General features: G+C 39.9%; 1 protein-coding gene across 1 annotated transcript; it reads left to right on the top strand.

The window, feature by feature from the left end:
• Positions 1-674: 674 nt before the first annotated feature.
• On the top strand, positions 675-2,207 carry LOC142933149 (neoverrucotoxin subunit alpha-like). Its single transcript, XM_076077291.1, has 2 exons — positions 675-692; positions 1,344-2,207. The coding sequence occupies exons 1-2, from the start codon at positions 675-677 to the stop codon at positions 1,983-1,985; spliced, it is 660 nt and encodes a 219-aa protein (XP_075933406.1). The 3' UTR covers positions 1,986-2,207.
• Positions 2,208-21,787: the final 19,580 nt, after the last annotated feature.

The raw sequence follows: 21,787 nt of genomic DNA, 5'->3' as shown, positions 1-21,787 counted from the left end.
TGTCTCCTTGGAGAACATGTGTGAGCCTCTCCAATGGGAGTAGTTGTAGAACATCATAAAGCCAACTTGAAACAGATGGTTGTGCGCCGTCTAGCCAATACTGTAAGATTAATAACCGTGCACAGAATGATAGAAGACTAAGAATTCTCTTATAGCTGTTCAATACTGGTGAGGCAGCGTCTAGGCCTAGGATGCATTGTACAGGATTGAGCGCAATAGGACACTGTGTTATGGAGGATATTTGGTGACCAATTTTAACCCAAAATGTATGAATTTCTGGACAGAGCCACATTAAATGCACATAGGTGCCTACATGCTGCTGACACCTTCCACATACATCTGTGTGGGGCTGAGTGAGCTCTCTCCATTACCTGCTGTAATTCTCCATTGAGTCCGCCTTCTGTTTCAGCTCACTGTTTTCTTTTTCAATGTGACTGATGCAGGTTTTTAAGTCCTCAATGTCGTCTTCGTTGCAGCTGACTCTTTGTTGTACTGCAGTGATTTGGTGTTTACCTCTTATATTATATATATATATACTGTATATAAAAGATCATAATTAATATCACCACCGTATTAATGGTTTCAGTAGAAGCATCAAGCCGTGATATTAAGTCTGGTTTACACTGGCTGATTGCGTCCATGAGCGACTGAAGGGAGACTTGACTTTGGTTTAGATGTCAGAGATTTCACAGGTAATCAGCTACTTGTTCACTAGTTTAAAGGTCGTACATCCGTTGGTTTGAACTTGTAGAGGTTCTATTAACAAACTGACTCCGCCCATGCAGTGCAACTCACGCACGTGTGACCACGACCCAGAACCGTCACAACTACTTTATAAGCTGATAATATGTCAGATGTTGTGTTTACAGCTTGTTTTCACTGAACCACAAGTGGATAAAGAAATCAATTGATGCAGGTTTAAACATTTGATTTACTGACTGACTGGAAGAGGAAACTGAGTGTGAAATGGATGATTGTCAATATAATACTGATAATAATATATCATGAATAAGTGAACATAATGAGCTGTCGTCATCGGCCAATCAGAAGAAGCTCCAGTGAAGTAAAAGAGTATGAGCTGATTAATAATAAGTGCTCCATGTGAACATGAATAACAAAGCTCTGTGTATGAGAGCGATGTAATGTCCATGTTTCATGCTGCTCTGACCCTCCTCCTCCTTTCAGGGTGGAGCCTGCTGGAGTCCGATGGTTCAGACCAGGTCTGAGGAAGTGTAAGTGTGCTTTGACTTTGATTCATGAAAACAAAGCATCTTCAAACTGTGACATCACTCATTCACATCTCTGATGTCATCATCAAACAGATGATAGATTAATAACTGCAGCTGTATTGTGTCTTGTTCTCTCCATCAGATTCCTGTGAACTCACACTCGACACAAACACAGTGAACAGAGAACTCAAACTGTCTGACAACAACAGGAAGGTGACACGTGTGAAGGAGGATCAGTCATATCCTGATCATCCAGACAGGTTTGATGTCTGGCCTCAGCTGCTGTGTAGAACTGGTCTGACTGGTCGCTGTTACTGGGAGGTCGAGTGGAGAGAAAGAGTTTCTGTATCAGTGAGTTACAGAGGAATCAGAAGGAGAGGAGACAGTGAAGACTGTTTGTTTGGAGGGAATGATCAGTCCTGGAGTCTGGAGTGCTCTGATGGTGGTTACTCTGTCTATCACAATAAGGCAAGAACATACATCACCACCTCCTCCTCCTCCTCCTCCTCCTCCTCCTCCTCCTCTGGTAGAGTAGCAGTGTATGTGGACTGTCCTGCTGGCTCTCTGTCCTTCTACAGAGTCTCCTCTGACACACTGATCCACCTCCACACCTTCAACACCACATTCACTGAACCTCTTTATCCTGGCTTTGGGTTCTTGTTCTGGTTCAGGTCTGGTTCCTCAGTGTCTCTGTGTTCTCTGTTGGAGGGAGAGTCTCCTCCTGCTAGAGAAACCTTCTCTCTGCTGACCAGATAGTTCAGTGTGTACAGGATCACACACAGCTGGTGTGAGTTAGGAGAATGTGATTAGGAGTTTATCCTCAGGGTGGTGTTTGTAGTGTTCTCTCTCCAGTATGCTAGAGGTTGATGAAACAATACTCTGAACAGAGTGATGTAACTTCAACAACCTTACTCTGATTCTTGAAGGTCGTACATCTTATGTGTCCAAACAGAACATCATGTATTGCTTGGATTCCCCGGAGAGAGCAAGTCTCACTATATTACAGCCCTCTCTGATCTCTAAATGAACATAGATGTGTTATTAGCAATAACACATATATGAACTGAAATAAAATATTCTCCTTATTTTAAACTGAAAGTGTCCATGAGTCTTTTCTTCTTCTACTAACAATGTGCTACTTTGCAGTGATATTTGATCAACAATCTCTTGATTTCTCCAGAAGTCACAAAGTACCTGCTGAACATGGTGCATCCAGATAAATGTTCTTCTCTTGGTGATGAAGACCTTCATCATAATATTAAAGTAATCATTAGACTTTTTTTATATATATACACACACACACACACACACACACACACACACATAAAATAAAATAAAATATTCCATCAGAAAAACATTGCAGCCAACAATCACCTTTTTGGAATTCATTAAATGAGCGAGTGTGTGTCTCTGTGTGTGTATATGTGTGTGAGTGTGTGTGCATATGTATGTGTGTAGGTGTATATGTGAATAATAAAATGTAGTAAATAAAAGTTGTGTCTGATGAACTTTAACTGAGCTCTGTGACTTTCCAACAATACGTGTTAATAACAGTGACTCTAACATGATAAAGGTGATTGTTTGTTTACTATATGATCAGTATTTAGTACATTGTGTGTAGAATGATGGATTTGGGACACAGATTGTGGTGTTGTTCATCCAGCAGGGGGCGTCCTCTCCCTGCACATCAAGTCTCAGAGTCCTGAACAACTGAACAAGTTTGGACTAAAGATTCAAACAAATTATAATCTTTAATTAAATTAAACAAGGAAATAAACTGACGCATTCAGTCGTTAGATTTAATTCGATTTGAATCTTAAAGAAAGAAATAAACTGTGACTGAGTGTGTGTTGGAGGTTATATACACATGTAGTATACATGTGTGTGACATTTTCTTTATTAAAATCACCATTTCTTCATCCTTCTGCTCCCCGTGTCTCTGTGTTTGGGTCCATCTCCTGCTACCTTTTTGCCTTAACTTGACAGAAGGAACCAACCGAAAATATGGACTCAGCAGATGGATGGTTTAAAGAGGAGCTCTATAACCTGAGTTATTCCCTCTTTTGTTTTCATGGAGCGTGGAGGAGATCTGTGTTGAGATTGGTGAGCAGGAAGACATCAGCAATGTTATGAATGGCAGTGGTGGGCCGTCAGGGCCTAAACAGAATCACAAAGTTATAGCTATTTTATTATTTAATCATTTTTCATAAATACACTACATGTATTCTAATTATTTTTCCCATTATCTTATTTTCTCATTGCACAGCTACTGTCCTCCTCTGTTGCTCTGCTTCCAGCCTGCAGCGCTGCTTCCAGTGCAGCTTGTTTTAAGGAGAGCTTTTATCCAATCAGATTTCACCTCGATGTCTCGAAAAGGTTAAAAGTTGCTTCATGTTAACAGAAGAATTGTTAGAATCTCATAGTTTGTTAAAAAAAAAAGGTTCAAATAGTTGTTAAATATTGTGTAAATATCAAATAATCTTATATTTCCTCTTTCTGAATTCCCTGAAAAGAAATGTTAGAATATTATTAATTTGAACAAACAACTATATAATCAATGACTAATAAATCATAAAGCTGTGAGCTGCAGCAGCTTAACAGAAGTTAGAGAACAGGAGAGTCAGAAGGTGTTAATAGATCTCGGTCTGTTCACATCCACACAGTCCTGACAAGAGCTCTAATTAGGCCACAAGTGGAAGCAGCTGTGTGGGTGAACCAGGCTTCACTAAAGAAAACCAAAGGCTCAGATATTATCAACATATTACCAGTCGAACAAGTTCAGAATACAGAAACAAAAGGTTAAAGGGCTTTTTAAACCTCATCACACCTCAATGTAAGTGTCACAGAAACGTTGGAGAGAAAAGTAGTCCCAAATCAGACACTTTTCTCTCTTTTATTATTCAAATAAAGAAAATGTGTCCACATTGTGATCCACTTTTCAGCTGCTCAGTATGATGTATTGAGTCACCGTATATTGTTACATCCCCAGTGAAATATGTTCCATATACTGTCGTTGTTGACTGTCACAACAGGCCGAACGTTGTAGGATAAACTGGATATCTTAGAGAAATAGAGCAAAGAGGAAATCCTGCTTAAGTCATTTATTGTATTAATGACATTTCAATCAGTCAACAAAGGTCACCTTCCCTTGTTTCCCTCATTATTTGGAGAAGATACGCTCCTTCAGGACGTCGTAGCAGACCTCCACCACCTGAGGGCGCAGCAGAACAAGACGTGTTAGGGAAGACAACTGTAGTCCTGACTCTCCTCTTTCTGATGTACATGTACAGTGCCTTGCATAAGTATTCACCCCCCTTGGATGTTTCATCCTTTTGTTGCTTTTATACATGAAATCATGGTCAATATAATTTGGCTTTTTTGACAAGAATTTGCAAAAAAAACCTCTTTAATATCAAAGTGAAAACTGATTTTTACAAAATAATGTTAATTAATTAAAAATATATAAGGTAAAGTAAATGATTGTGTTAAGGATTTCAGTATAATAAATATTATAAGTAGGATTAAATAACACCCCTAGTGGTGAGTAGAAGTGTCACAATAATAAGAATGTCAAAATATGTTACAGTCACAAAATATTTACTTATGGAATGTATTATGTTTACAATATTCTTACTTATAGAGGATATTATATGTTACAGTATTTTACTCATTGAATGTATTAAACCATAGAAGTATAGTCACTAAAGGTATTAAAACACTGTATGAATAGTTTTGAGGGTCAGAAAGGGAACATTTTGAGTGAGACTTTACAGAGGTGCAGCAGAGGACAGAGGGACAACTGACCACCAGGACCAGAGGAGGAGTCCGGACGACTTCAACCAAACACTGAGATGATAACTGCCCCAAGCCAGGAGGGGCTATTGAATTTCGGCCAATCACAGAGGCTGATAATGGACATTTAAACTTTCGGACAGAGACTTTTAAATATAGGCTTAGTTCCAGAGGGTTTTGCCAGAGTTCGCGCCGTTACCACTCTGGGTAGTTTACCAGCTGGGCTGGGCTATTTAGTGGGCCTTGTGAGAACTCTGCCCTGGGGACATATTGATATCGATAGAGTAATTCAGTTTGCAACTGTTATAGCTTCTCTTGTTTATTAAATACTTTTTGATTGTTAACCGGATCCAGTTCATTTTTGGTGCGACTTCGCTGCCGAAGGTTTGCAGCCTGCGAAAGTCCAGCGGTCTGGGTCTCCCCTGAAAACATCTAGCCCCAACAATTGCATAAGTATTCACCCCCTTCAGGTCAGTATTTAGTAGATGCACCTTTGGCTGCAATCACAGCACTGAGTGTGTGTGTGGATGTGTCTCACTCAGGCTGGCACATCTGGACACTAAGATTTTTCTCTATTCTTCTTCAAAACAGCTCAAGCTCTGTCAGGTTGCTCAGGGATCGGGCGTGAACAGCTCTTTTCAAGTCCAGCCACAGATTCTGGATTGGATTGAGGTCTGGGCTTTGACTTCCACTCCAGAACATTCACCTTGTGGTCTTTGAACCATTCTGTGGAGCTTTTGCTGTATGCTTGGGGTCGTTGTCTTGCTGGAGAATAAATCTTCTCCCAAGTCGTAGTTCTCTTGCAGACTGAGTCAGATTATCCTCCAGGATTTGGCGATATATTTTTCTGCATTCATGTTCCCCTCTACCTTTACAAGCCTTCCAGGGCCTGCTGCTGAGAAGCATCCCCAGAGCATGATGCTGCCACCACCATGCTTCACGGTGGAGATGGTGTGTTTGTGGTGATGTGCAGTGTTTGGTGTTCACCAAACATAGCGTCGAGTCTGGTGGCCAAAAAGCTCAATTTTTGTCTCATCAGATCAAAGAACCTTCTTCCAATTGACATTGGAGTCTCCCACATGCCTTTGAGTGAACTCCAGGTGAGATTTCATGTGAGCTTTTTTCTACAGTGTCTTTCTCTTTGCCACTCTCCCATACAGCTTCGACTGGTGAAGAACCCGGGCAACAATTGCTGTATGTACAGTCTCTCCCATCTGAGCCACTGAAGCTTTGAACTCCTTCAGAGTGGTCCTAGGTGTCTTGGTGTTCTCCCTCATCAGTCCTCTTCTTGCCCGGTCACTCAGTGTGTGAGGACGGCCAGCTCTAGGAGATTTAAACAAGTGCCATACTCCTTCCATTTCTTAATGATGGACTGAACTGAACTCTGTGGGATGTCCAGTGAGTTGGAAATCTTTTTGTAGCCATCTCCTGACTTGTACTTTTCAATGACCTTTTCTCTGAGTAGCTTGGAGTGTTCTTTTGTCTTCATGTTGCAATTGTAGCAGGAATACTGATGAACCAGAGACTGGACCTCCCAGACACAGGTGTGTTTATACTACAATCACTTGACACACATCAACTGCACTCAGGTCATCTCCATCTCACTACGTGTGACACTGCTGGCATCAACTAGCTGGACTTCTGTTGAATTAGGTCAGTCACTTTAAAGGGGGTGAATATTTATGCAAACAGTTATTTTACACTATATATCTTTAATTAATTGACATTAGTTTGTAAAAATCTGTTTTCACATTGACATGAAAGAAGCTTTTTATTGACCATGATTTCATGTATTAAAGCAACAAAAGGGGAAAACATCCAAGGGGGTGAATACTTATGCAAGGCACTGTATGTATATATATACTGTGTATATATATATATATCAGACTACATCACACTGAAGGAATCGTCCTGTATGATGAACTAGTAGTCCTGATAATACTTCTGTATTCTTTAATGTGAAACATGCAGTACTTTTCTTCGTACTGCAGTATACTGTAGTTTCCTGAAGTAAAGAGTTGTCGTTGCCTCATCGTGTTGCTGTTGCTTGACACTCACAGCGTCAATCAGCTGTTGTCTCTCTGTCAGTCAGGTGTCTCAGAACACAAACAGGAAGTGAACTCACCTGCAGCAGATACAAATGTTTGATGATTGAATCTCTGATGGTTTATTTAAAGTCTGTCCTCCTGGTTCTCTACTTCTTGTTTCCTGCTCCTCTGACGACACCAGCTCTCCACCAATCACGGCTTCTCGGAGGCGGGCTCTTGTGGTGCCTTCAGGTGCTGTAGGAAATGTCTTATATTAACGTTTTTTGTGGAATAAAATATTTCCCTTTACAAATTTACAAATCAAACACACTAAAGCAGGGGTCTTCAACGTTTTTCAGGCCAAGGACCTGAGCTGAGAGAGAGATGGAGCAGGGACCCCCGACTATATATATTGTATAAAATTGTGTTTTATATTAAACTAGGCCTAGTACCATGAATACCTCTTTATTGTGCATTCAATACTAAGCGATTCAAATAATACACAGGTTCATACATTCATGTTTTTATTTTAAACATGTGCAAGGTACAGTGAGTAGGGAGGCCGTGCCACTGCCATTCATAAACATACCTTGTCAGCTGATACCAATGCCAATATCAACATTGTCTATCAATTGCATGATAATCATGCAAACAAGCTATTCAAATTGACGTTTTCATTTTAAACATAAATGTGGAAATGAAAATGAGTGATGGCCTATTAGTGCCACTGCCATGCATAAACATACCTGTTATCTTGCATACAATACTGAACTATTAAAATAATGGAAAGATTCATGTTTACAAAAGAAAAATGTAATTGTCTAATCAACCACAAATTTCGCGGACCCCCTGCAGTACCGCCGCGGACCCCCTAGTGGTCGCGGACCCCCTGTTGAAGACCTCTGCACTAAAGTGACAATATGTTTAAAACAATATGAAACAAAATACGTTTTTACATGAAATATCAATAAAATAAAATTTGACTTCATTTATTTTAATTCATTCTGTTATTGATTACTTTCATTTTATATTTTTTAAGACTATATTCTTCTGTAATCTGAACACTGATCTTTTATATGTTTTATCTTCTTCTTGTGAACTAATTTTTCTTTTCTTTTTTTTCTTTTAAAAGCATCAAATGTAAAAGATTTCACACTTTCTGTTGAAAGAAAAAGAAAATCTGGCTTCATTTAAATAGTTTATTACTAAATAGTAAACTCTGAGTGTCTCCACTCATCTGATTATGTCATGTCACATCATCACTGTTATAAAACTGTTGTAAAATTGTTATAAAACTGTTCCATGATGAATTAAAGGGGGCTGTCTTTGAATGAGTTACAAATATAAATATGACTTTATGCTTCAGTTTAAGTGAGCGATTGGTCTCGCTGTCAATCAAAAATATCTACAGCTCTGATCCAGATGAACAAGATGAACAAAATGAACTCTTTATGTCGGTATCGAGATGGAAGCATCTCTTTTGGTCGTGTTCTATTCTTTCTGTTGGGAAATGAGGCTTTACTAAATTCACTGAGTTATCTAATAACTGATCACAGTTGACCTTTGACCCCATGCAGTCAGAAAAGTTAGTCACATATCTGATTTGAGTAAAATATACTTTAAAACCTCTTTAACACTAGCCCTATTTTTAGGCCTCTGGTCGAAAATTGCATACCCATACTAAAGAGAGTGTATTTCTGCAACTACAAGGTATATTTTAATAATATTTTGATTGTATAATACAGGTAACACTTGTGAGATGTGCTGATATGTGTAAATATTGTGTATATGTTACTGGTTAATAACAAATACACATATGGCACAGCTCAAATTGAAAAAGTTTCAAGTTCGCCTGAAAAAAAGCACTTGTGTCTAAAATATTACTTGAAATAAGGCCTAAAAACATTAATGGCATAGCCAAAGTCATAGCACAACAGGTTTTACAGTCTCTAAAACTGAATCAATCAAAATTTGACTTTGACTGAGTGAAGCAGGCCAGCATAAACCAAGCAAAGGCATGCAAAATTCTCATTTTTGGAAGCAGCAGTTGCATTGCTGTATTCTAATTTTATATACTATATAACTAAATATTAACTATATATTCACTTTTCTTATCACTGAGTGTTCAATAATCCTAATAAATCAGTTTGATACCATTTTGAATAATTTTGAGCAGTTATGATGTGTCATATCTGTCATTCATAACAATAACTGGCTCATAATGTGTATATGTGACCCTGGTAAGGCCTGTGATCGGCCGATTTACAAGTGTGAGACCATTTTAGATGTGAGATAGTCAAACGGGAGCCATACGGGGGTGTTTGAGAATCTCCGTTTCTCTTTACTGACTAAAAATCGCAAAATGCAGGGCAAACCCCCCTCTCTACATGGATTGCTCCACCCCACAGAATCGTCTGCCATTTTGTCATTCATTCCGCCAGCGCATTGATCTCACTCACAGGCATGCAGCACAACATGGAGGAAAGAGCTGCGCCGAAATCCGCTGGAATAAATCCGTTTTTCATCGCCAAAACCGTCAAAACGTAAGTTTTTTTACCCAATTTATTTTCTCGTGACCAGTGGCTGATGTTGGCATGTATACCCACAACTTTTGAACGGTTTGAAAGAGAGTAATTTCGACGTCGCTGCTCGTTTCCGGGTCGAATCACGAGCCTGCTAGATGTGCTCATCCGCCATGTGCGATCCGTGCTTCGTGATGAGAGATCATACAAAGAGCACAGTTCGTCGATTTTTGGCCAAAATTGTGGCAAATCTTCTAGATATCTTCCAGATATGATCTTAGTTCATGTATAATTGTGTTTTGCAGTGTGTAAAATGGCTCCCATGGTTGTTTCGCCCAGAATCTCTTTGTTACACAGGTTTTTTTTATTTATTGTTTTATTATTTTATTCCTTTCGCAAAAGTGAATTGTACACATGTACACCACCCCCCCGCCCCCCTCTAGCCCCCTTTAAAGGGGGCTCTCGTTACCAAGATTAAGTACATCTAAAAATGTATTATTGATTTTATATATCAGATATTTTCTTAATTCATGAAGCAATGTCAGAAAATAGGGGAAAATGTTCATTTCAGTTTTCCAGATTGCAAGTTGATGTATTTAAAATGTATATATATACAAATATAAATATAATCATTTGGTGCACACAAAGAAAATCTATATAGATTTTCTTTGTGTGCACCTAATAATTATTTCTTTATCGCTTAATCTAATGATTGTTAAGTAATCAATTATGTAATTATCATATTTGTATGTCCTGATTTATATCGTATGTAATTAATAATTTACACAAAATAAATATTAAAACTTGTCTGATTAATATTTCAACATAGCGCATTGTCTGACCATAAACTCCAGACCCTCCAGATGATGAAGGTCTTCATCACCAAGAGAAGAACATTTATCTGGATGCACCATGTTCAGCAGGTACTTTGTGACTTCTGGAGAAATCAAGAGATTGTTGATCAAATATCACTGCAAAGTAGCACATTGTATTTTGTATTTAAATAGTGAACAGCAGCTTTGGTAAGTGAAGTGCTTTTGTTTTTTTACATCTACTGTGTTAATTTGTCTATGTTGTCTACAGAGTGTTGGGCTTCACCCAGACTCCAATGAAAACAGAATACCTTTCTATCTCAAACATTTGTTTATTTTGATTATATTGTATATAAAATATATATTTACTGATATTTTGTGAACTTTGAAGTGTAAGATTTCTACTCAGGAAAATGTAATCTTAAATTGAGCTCCGAAACACAATTTGTGAAAAACGTCTGTTTAAATAATGAGTTGTGTATTTGTGATTACTATTATTATAATATATATCTATATATAGATATATATAGATATATATATCAACCTTATCAATCCTGTAATATATATATATATATACCTGTATGTGTGTATATGTGTGTATGTGTATATATATATATATATATATATATATATATATATATATATATATATATATATATATATATATATATATATATATATATATATATATATTACAGGATTGATAAGGTTGATATTGTTAATATTAATTTCAATACAAAGCAACATGTGGAACTGGTTCTGGTGTCCTCGTGACGGCCCCTCTCTTCCTGTTTCTACTTTAGTTTCGCTTCTGGAGCTCGTGGTGTCGCAGCTTCTTCTGCTTCTAAAGGTTAGTGAGCGACTCTTTTCACTGAGGGACTCTTGGAGGACTCTTTGTTCTGGTAGCGAACACAAGGTTTTATGAATCTGAATATTATTTGAGGTATGTGTAATTCCTCATTTGAACATATGCAAACATTTAGTGTGTATTTTATGCTCTGTTTTATAAATGAGACCCCTGAACAGTAATTTAAGAGCCTATTATTTGAACTCAGTACTATTTAAACTACAATCAAATATAATATGAAGTACTTTTACTGTGTACCTTTTGAACAATCTAATGTCAAAGTTCCTTCCAGAGACCAAGATTCAGCCATTTTGTCTAACTTTGATGAGAGATTAAAAAACAGCAATTCATAAATAGTTTATTTTTGGATAATACTTTATAGACTACATGCTATATTTACTCAACTTCTGTACTAAAGTACATTTTTGTGTTTTTTGTATTTTAGCTTATAATTTACATTTTATGGTAGTTTATAATTCTACTCCTCCACATTTTTTTAAACTAAATAAATGTTTTACTCCAAATGTATTTGATAACTTCAGTTACTATAGAGTTTGAAGATCAGTAATATAAAACACTAATATTATGTGTGAATATTGATGACGCCACCCAGCAGTATATAAACAGGCTTACCGGAAGTGAAATGATCTCCACCATATTCTGTTCCACGGAAATTCGTAATCTAGAACTCACGCGACTCTTTACTTTGAAATCCGGACCGGAAGTACTCCTTGGAGGTATGTGCGGTAGCTTTAGAGCGGACGAAGACGTAATACTGTACATATGAAACTTCACTTTGATTAGAACCAGAAGACAGAGAGGAGGAGCTATTGTTCTTTTAATGTTTATTATTATGATCATGATTATTATTATCATTATTCATACTATTGTTATTATTATAATAATTATGATTATTTTTATCATAATTATTATTACTATCATTATTATGATGATTATTATGATTATTATTCTCGTATGTGTTTGAGCTCTACATCGAGGTTCTTGGGCTCCTGGTCAACTCTTAAACATGAGTCAGTCATGGTGTAAACATCCGTCTGATTTGGAGGTCTAGCTCCGGTACTAGAAACTGGCTCCATAGCGCCCCCTTCTGAGGAACCACAACATGGGCTCTCACCTGTATGAAGTTTGGGCCCAATCCCAGAGTCCCCCTAAGACCTTAAACCCCGAACCCTCAGGGACTCACTGAGGTCACCTGGTAGATGTTTGAGTGTGAGAGACTGTGAGGGCTTCAACATATCACGTTACCATAAATTTAGTTATATGATGTGGTTTTAATGCTTCAGAGGTTCACCTAGATGTACAACATTTGGTCGGCACACGTATCACATGTAGACTTTTAAAAACGTCTCTTGGAAACAGAGGAACATTTCAAACGTTGAAGAGCTTTTCAAAGTCAGTCAAATAGAAGTGAAAAGTGACGTCATCCCCAAAGAAAGGCCAATAAAAAGCCACATGAAGTGTCTTCCTCTAGTCTTCAAACAAGCCAACAGACTAAAGAACATTGTGAACGTCATTTCTTAGAGATGACTCTGCAGCTCAAAGTGACAACATGGAAACTGTCCCATGAGTGTCTTTAGTATTGAGGTGAATGAGCTGTGTGTGTTTGTCATGATGAAGAGAAATAATGTTGTTGTGTTTGTGTGAAGGTGTGGACTCTGCTATGAATCAGTGTGAGGACAGAGAGGAGGGAGTCCCTCCCTCTAAAACCAGCCAGACCAAAGCTCAGAGGTGAGATGGAGACATTTATGTTTAAACTGTACATGGTCCCTTTTAAATAAATTAAATAAATACATAATAAATGACCATCTCTAACTGTTCATGACTCAAAGTCTTTCATTCACTGACTCTATTTCTACACTTGTGACCAGGATCCATCAGGGACAAGACTGTCCTGGACCTGGACCTGAACCTGAACCTGAGCCTGAGCCTGGACTTGGACCTGAACCTGAACCTGAGCCTGGACCTGAACCCAGCTGTGTGTCCATGAAGAGTGACTGGTCTATACATGAGCCTATTATGTTCAAAGATGCACGCCACTCTGTTGATCAAAGGTGAGGATTTCAAACTGTTGATGAAAACAAAGTGATGATGATGATGATGATGATGACATTGATAATGATGATGATGATGATGATGACGATGATGATGATGATGATGAGGTCAGAAGGACACTCTGTGGCGTTAACGAGTGTTGAATGAAGCACAAAGTCAGCTCCATTGAAGCGTCTGCAGCCGGACTCACAGCACAGTGAAATGAATGAGATGCACAAATGATTAAAGGACAGAAGAGAAGCCAGTGGTTCATCCTCTGGAGACTGTTGAGAGAGAGAGAGGATGAGTTCCACCTCATCTGGTCTTTCAACACTGTGTAAGACTCATCAAGTCTCTCTCTTTACTGAGAGGTCAAACGGAGGCTTTCTTCACATTTACTGCCTGATCGCTATGATAAAGTCTGTGGTCAGCTGGGTCATTGAGTGATCTGTCACAAGGTCTGGAAGAACACATCACATCCAGAAGTTTACATTACATTCCCCACTTTGAGCATTTGATGCTCACAAATCAATCCTGAAACCAGGAATGAGATATAAATGATTCCAGAGAAAAGAATCGTCACTTGTGTTTATCATTAGCTGAACCATTATTACTGTCATATATGAAGAATTAGAGGCATCATTGTGTGATTACAGCAAAGCATGAAATAAGGAACAATAGAGCTCAATGACATCTTCATTGTAATGAGGGGTCCTCTCTGGGGGGTCATTTAGTGATGTCATTCTCTGACAGCTGACTTGATCAAAGAGCTAATCATAGCTTTAGCACGAGGGATCACACAACATTTCAAGGCTGTAAACAACAAGACAGGTTAACAAAGGAGGTCAAGAGTTTCCTCAATGTGGCTTTCCATCTGCCTGCTGTCAGCCAGGACCACCAGCCCCGACCTCCAGGGGTCTAAGAGTCCTCGTTTTTTTCTTTGTGCAGCAGATCATTAAGGTGTGAAACAACGTGAGTCATGTTACCTGAAATGTCCTGAATGTAGGTGCAGCAGTCCGTTGCAATGACTCCTTGGCTGGCGTAACTGCTACTTGGACTGCTGTGGTGTTGATCTTGGTTTCATTGAGTAATGTCATGTCGTAGTGGTGGGATGATGAATAAAGCGGGCAGGAATATGCTGCAGGTTCCTCTCCACCTGCCGCCCCTCCGGTGCCACGGTTGGTTCAATGGCGTCATCCTATCAGCAGTGTGACCTCAGCTCACCCCCTTAATCAATGTGCTGCCTCTTGGTGAGTTTGAGAAACGTGTGGTCCGAATGACAATCAACACCCGTCTCTCCCTGCAAACACAAGGTGGGGAAAGCTCTGGCTCCCTTCAGTTGATGTACGATTGATGAGGCGTCGTTGGTGGGCTCAGGAACTCGTTTGCAGTGGCTGTTGTGGATCCTAGTTGCTCTTTCTGCCACCTTTACTGCCGTCTCCGTGGTGAGGAGGATCTGGTTGGGTCCGTTCCACCTGCGTGCTCTCCAGATCTTTCTCCTCAGGTCTTTTACTACGATCCAATCAGCTGGCTCCCGGTCATGTAGTTTATTTTCTGTGGCTCTTTGTAGCTCTTCTTTTACCTGTTTGTGGATATCAGGGAGCACAGAGGACAAAGGCCAAACTCATGTGCCACGCCCCATGCATATGTACTGTCAGTACAGATGTTCACTGTTTTATCTTGAGAAGTTTGCATGCTTCTGTCAATGCAACCTCATCTGCTGCCTGTACAAAGTCCTTTGATGGGAGTGGTTCAGCCATGATTGTTTCATGTGTTGTTGTGATGCAGAACCTGTCAGATTTTGATCAGTTACTGGGTCTCTTGAGGCTGAACCGTCCACAAACACTTCCAAATCTGCATTGGTCAAAGGTGTGTCTAACAAGTGTGGCCTGGGGGAACAAGCTTCGGTTATTTCTGCCACACAATCATGCTGCTGTCCATCAGCTGCTGTTGGGAGGAGAGTTGCACCGTTAACAACAGTGTATCTTTTTACAGGGATGTTTGGCATTTCAAGCAGGACAGTGTTAAACCTGAACCACCTGGCCGTTGACAGGTTTTTGTTCTAGCATGTGGAACCAACAGGTTAGGTCAGCAGAACCTACAAGGTCACATGATGACATCACAGTCTTCTCAGCATCTGCTACAGTTCTGAGACAGGCTGGAAGTCCTGCTGCTACAGAGTCAGGTTTTCATGGTCCTGGATGAATACTGAAGTCCTGTACCCGCCCCGTCCGTCAACAGTCTGTGAAATGTCTGGTGCAGTCTGGAAGGCCCAGTGTTGGAGGAGACTGTAGAGCTATCTTCAAATCAGCTGATGCTTTTTTCTGCTTCTGGTGTCCATGAAACTTTGTCTATTGCAGTGAGGCCTTTCCCATGAGCGGATGCTGCTAATTGTTCCTCAGTTTCAGCATCATTTGGAATCCACTGTAGACAACAGGACGTCTCTGTCAAAAAACTCATGACCTGTTTCTTTGTTTCGGGCTTTGGGATGGTTTGGATGACTTCTATTGGTTTGGGGGAGAGGGTTTTGTCCTCTGCTGTGATCATGTGCCCCAGAAGGGTGACTTTTTCAGAAACAAACTGCAGTCTAGATACTTGTTGTGGTGGAAAAAAATATTTTTAACTTCCCTGTGAGAAATAACTGAGATGAGAAAACTCTTAAATATAACAAACATATTTATTGAACAGACACTTGTAATAATTCAGCTGAATGGATAGAGCTCTTTCCCCACAGATGGTTCAGAGGTCTAACAATAAGGAGTAGTTTAACCCCCCCCCCTTCGCAGATGTCCTCCTCCTCCTCTGCCTACTGATGCATCCACCAAGGCCAGGTTCCGGCCTTGGTATTGTTTTCGTGGGAAGAGGGTTAAGTGGTGAGATCAGGATGACACTACAGCAAGCCAGAAATGTTAAAATACCTTCGATATGATAATATTTATTATTAGGTTTTAAATGAGTCTGGTTGGCCTCGTCTGCATATATGCAGGTTTAAGCGATACAAGTTATAACTAAAAGAACAATATGATACATTTCCACAACAATTCCCCCTTTGGCCATTCCTATGGCCATTAAAGTATTTACAATTTATCGAAACATCAACACATATTACCCAGAATGGTTTTCATATGCACATTATTAATCGATCAGGTTAAAGCATTATCTGGTTTTGTGAGTTCTAAGCAACTCCATGTTGTAGCTAGCTAGAGAATGTTAACATCAACATGGCAAAATAAATCTCCTGAGATGAGGTGAAACACAGACATCGGACCTCCATCTCTGTTGAACTGTATAATGAGACAACATGTCAGTGAGCTTCATAATAAACAATAATCAATCAACTTAAACAATTTGTAAGAAATTCTGTCATCTAAGTCTGTAATAAACATCCAGAATCACCTGTCAATTCAATTCATTTCTTTATCAAGTAAAATAAATGGAAGCACTAGCTGATTTGTGAGATTATATTTCTAAAACAGCAAGCTGTAATAAACATAAGTATTACACAGAAATGTCTCATCTAAGGGAGGAAAAGAGTCGGCCATTGGAAACAAGTCAGATGAGACCCGATCGGCCTGGGGAAGATTCACATATTGGGAAACACTCTTTGTTATGGATTTTCAATCAGCTTTCTAGAACATGGAATGATGCAACAACCACATAGGGCAACAACAGTTACACAAACAACTATGATAACGCCAATTCAAGCCAAAATAGCACCCCATCGGCCAAATAAGTTTACAAACCACTTTTCTGTCCACGCATCCACACCAGCATTGTCCTTGAGTTCCTCAGCCATGGTTTTGAGTTTAGAGAGGGCTTTGGTGTATGAGCCATCTGGAGCTGTGTTGTTTGGAATGAAAGTACAACAGGAGTCCCCGAACATAACACAAACCCTCCTTTTTCAGCCAACATGTGTAGGGCATCCTGTTCTGCCATGCTGTCTGGGTCGTAGCGTGGATCTGCTCACCCAGGGCCTGCAGAGCATCTCTAGTATAGTTAACAAATCACTGTTGATTAAAATAGATATAATTTATCCAAGCTACATTCTTGTTGATTGTTACCAGGTAGAAAATAGATTCAAAGCCAGCTGCTATATCATTTCGGGCTTTTGAATTCTGAGACAAATTGTTCGAAAAAAAAAAAAAAAAGTTCTGCAGCTTGAGCAGAAAAGTGGGATGCCAACTTAGCACAGAGTGTCATGTGATGAGACTACAGCAAACACAACCAACCCTTCTCCTGTCTCCTGCGGGATGCCGAACCGTCCACAAACGGCTCTAAATCAGCATTTGGCAGTAGGGACTCTGTGAGGTCAGGTCTTGGTGTGCAGACCTGTTCAGGAGAAACAACAGTTATGTGGCTCTCCATCTGCTGCCGTAGGGAAAAGAGTGGCAGGATTAAGGGTGGTACATCTTTTCACAGTAATGTTAGGCAAATCTAATAAGGTTGTGTGATAGCGCTAGTGATAGTGATGTTTTCTGAGTGTGCAGGATATGTGAAACTGCATGTGGAACCATGTGTGAGCTCACCATAACCCACAATGTCACGTGATGCCACTACTGCTTTCTCTGCAGCAGCTATAGCACGCAGACACAGAGGAAGGCCAGCTGCTGCAGGGTCTAGTTTAGTAGGGAAATATGCAACAGGTCCCTGTTTCCCCCCATGTTCCTGAGTCAAAACTGATGTCATGTAACCGTCTCTTTGGTCAAAGTATTGTGTGAACGGTGTGTCAAGTTTAGGTAGTTCAAGAGTCAGAGCTGACAGTAAAGCTCATGCTGAGTGTATCTTTATGTTGACCTTGTCTGTTCCATTTGTCTTCATATTTTCCGTCTGCTCCTAAAGAGAGATGTGTGTCGTGCAGTGTAAGCTCTGTGGTGTCATGATATCAGAGTGTGTGATTGTGGAGAGTGCTTTGGCTTCCTGTGTCACTTTGTTGCTGACAGAGTTGAGTGCAGAGTATTGGAGCTTCCACTGATGAGCTCCTATCAGGCTCTCCTTGTTGAACTTAACAAACCAGTTTGTTTTTGGAATTCTGGCAACTTTGCCCTGTGAGGTGGATTTCAGAATAATTATAATTTAACACTAAAAACCCACCTAAGCAGATTTACAGGGCAGTGTTTCGACAGCAGAAGTGTGTGTGTGTGTGCGTGTGTGTGTGTGTGTGTGTGTGTGTGTGTGTGTGTGTGTGTGTGTGTGTGTGTGTGTGTGTGTGTGTGTGTCGGTTAACACGACCTCTGTACAGTAGGTTTATTGCAGAATGTATCTGGTGTTTCTATCAGAAGGAAGCTGAAAGGACCTGGACCTGGACCCAGCTGTGTGTCCATGAAGAGTGATTGGTCTACAGGTCGTCTGATTAACTTCAAAGATGGACGCCATTCTTATGACCCAGAGTAAGTTCTTAAAACCAATGAAACCAATGATGAACTGTTCTGATTCTCAGTTATGAAACACAAAATTGGTCTTGCATTGTTTACAGTGTTGTTTTCATGATGATCAATCATGACATAACTCAATATATTTAACTAACCGGTCTGTATGTGTTTGTGTGTAAGTCATTAACTGTAAACAGTTTCTGGTGCAAACACAATGTGAGCTAATTCCTCCACAGAGTCGACCAGGAGAGGTCATATTTTCAGATAGCTGCAGATTTCTGGAGACAGAGGAATGGGACAAGCTGCAAATGTCTTCAGAAAAGCTTCAGTGCTCTGGGGACTAGCTGAAGTTGTCTGGGAAATAGCTCCAGAGTTTTTGTTTCGAGGTATGAGGAGTAGTTTCAGAAGACTAATGACCAGGTTCAGAGGTCTGGGGACTAGCTGCAGGGGTTTGGGGACTACATTCAGAGGCCTGACAACAAGTTATCAAGGTATGCAGACTTGTGGCAGTTCAATCAGGAGAGACAAGTTAGATGAAGAAAAGATAATTGTTTTTTATTAACCAATAATATGTGATGATAAAGTCTTGACAGAGTCTTTGGCGCTTGGACTCTACAGGGAGATTTGTAATCGAGGGGCGTCTGCCCTTAGCAGCAGCAATATAAATCCCCCAAAAGGAAAAAAAATAAACCACAGCCTAATATTTCCCCCAAAAGAATGTTGACTTACCAAGCGGGAATGAAACGGGTCACAAATGATGGATGAAGATTGCATAAGCTGCTAAGAGATGAGGCATAACAAGGAGCATGACAGAAATTTGACGTTTAGAGATTAGAATCAGCGATTTACCACAAATGAGTAAACGTGAATGAAAACGCTGCAATGACTAGGTCAGCACTGACCAGAGCATTTGCGAGATCAACTTTTTTGATCTTAGCCAGCAATGGCCTGAGGACAGCAATGCCCTGATTGCAATGTAGGCTCTAGTCAGCAATGGCTAATGGCCAGCAGTGACCTGAATAGCAACAGTTTGAGCTTAGACTAGTGTACTGGAATGACTCCATTACCTGCACTTTAAATGAATCACACATCACTCATAAGACATAGAATGGATTTAACCAAACAAGTCAGCAGCGACCTGAGAATTAGTAATGCGATGGGTCTGACACCACTTCGATATACGATGTCCATGACGTCACTTATTAGAATACAATGATTGTGAGCAATTACAGAAGTAATGGAAATGGAGCAGATAGCCTATGACTAAATTATGAGAATACAAGAATATGAACCACTTGTAAAAACAGAATGAATAGGTTTCTACTTACCAGATACGACGATATAACACCACTTACCTGATGTGACACCACATATCAGAACACAATTAATATGGGCAATTAGTAGAATATGATAAAAATGCAACAATTGCAGAGTAAACATAAGTAGACAGCAGCAAGATGATAGGAAAATGATCCAATTGTTTCATTGTAATATTGGATAGAGACCAGCTGATCTAAACAGCTGATATTATGATTGACAGCCCCGAACAGTGACAGCAAGGAAATAATGAGTGAGAAAGAAACTTTTAGCCTAAGCATACAAGCAGGGACGTGCGGTCAGGGGAGGCTCACCTGCCATCATGAAAAGTAAAAAACAAATAATGATAAAAATAAAATAAAAATGAATATGTATCTACTGATCTGTGCTATAAATGTAATTTCTGTATGATTCCCATCATTTCAAGCATTTTTGTAATCAAAATCGCTGAATTTGCGCATTTCCTGTTCAAACAGAGGAGACGCGAGGTGAGGCAGCGACGAGCTGGGTTGAGCGCGTGCCTTAGAGCAAAAGGCACGCGCTCAACCCAGTTTGTGGGGATTGCGCAATCTGAGGTGAGGCAGAGCTCGTCGCTGCCTCACCTCGTGTCTCCTGTTTGAACAGGAAATGCGCAAATTCAGCGATTTTGATTACAAAAATGCTTGAAATGATGGGAATCATACAGAAATTACATTTATAGCACAGATCAGTAGATAAATATTAATTGTTATTTTATTTTATCATTATTTGTTTTTTACTTTTCATGATGACAGGTGCCTCCCCTGACCGCACGTCCCTGGTTGACACTTGTATTATATGTAGTTTCTTTCCATAGAATAGCTCATGTATTTCACGTATGTGTAGAACATATTCAGTCTTGCTGATTTGACAGAAACCGCAGTGAAAAAGCACAGAGGGGAGGCACACAGTACCTCTGCCTCAATGAAGGGGGCGTAAGAGAGCCCACGGGTCGGGTTATGCTCGTAGTTCCGTTACTCTTCTTCTACACTTCTCTTCTTCGTTTTATATTTTGCTTTGACCGCAAACATTTAAGATTAAATATCTAAACTTAAACAATTCTCAAAAAACAGGGAAATGTGACCAAATCAACAGCAATCCAACGTCGGACAGGTAAAGTAAGCTTGTCTGTGTTTGTTGTTCTCTTTATAAATCCGTGGTTGTTACACAGATTATCGCGGGATCTCGCGATTTTCGCTCCGCTTCTGAAACAGGTTGGTGGGGCAGGTCGCAGATCGCGGCACACACGCTCCTGGTGCATTCAAATATGTTCCGTACCTATGTGTGTGTAAATAATGCTGATATGAAAAGCAACCAGTAGTCAATGTGCAAGTTGCCAATTGAATGGTGATTGAAGATACTCTATTTTGGGTTCATATATTTGTAAATCTGACTCTGAAAGATCGAGTCAGTGCCTCAGCAGCCACGAACCTCACCGCACGTCACTGCATACAAGAGTATAGTCTTCCTCACTGAACTTACGCTAGAGCTTCATATGTTTGGCACTACCTGCAGGGGTTCTGGTGGTAGAGTGCAGTTCGATGAAGAGTCAGTGGTTTAAAAGAGTTGCCTGTTGGATGTTTGTACTTATATGTCGCAGCCTTTGTTGGTAACTAGGCTGTTGCTTTGCAGATGACTCCAGAAATACCCTCATTAAAGCAAAAGCCCCACATTGATAATCACAATTGCAATCAGGGAACATAGTGCGGGGCTCAAGTGGGGTGGCAGGTCGACAGTATTAAGTCTTAGCCTGGCATTGGTATAAAATGACAAAACTCCATGTACCACATCAGATTGTGGAG

The sequence above is a fragment of the Anarhichas minor genome, unplaced genomic scaffold, assembly GCF_050575085.1.
Source record: "Anarhichas minor isolate MPS153535 unplaced genomic scaffold, ASM5057508v1 ptg000058l, whole genome shotgun sequence".
NCBI lineage: Eukaryota > Metazoa > Chordata > Actinopteri > Perciformes > Anarhichadidae > Anarhichas > Anarhichas minor.
This window is presented reverse-complemented; position numbering and strand designations above follow the sequence as displayed.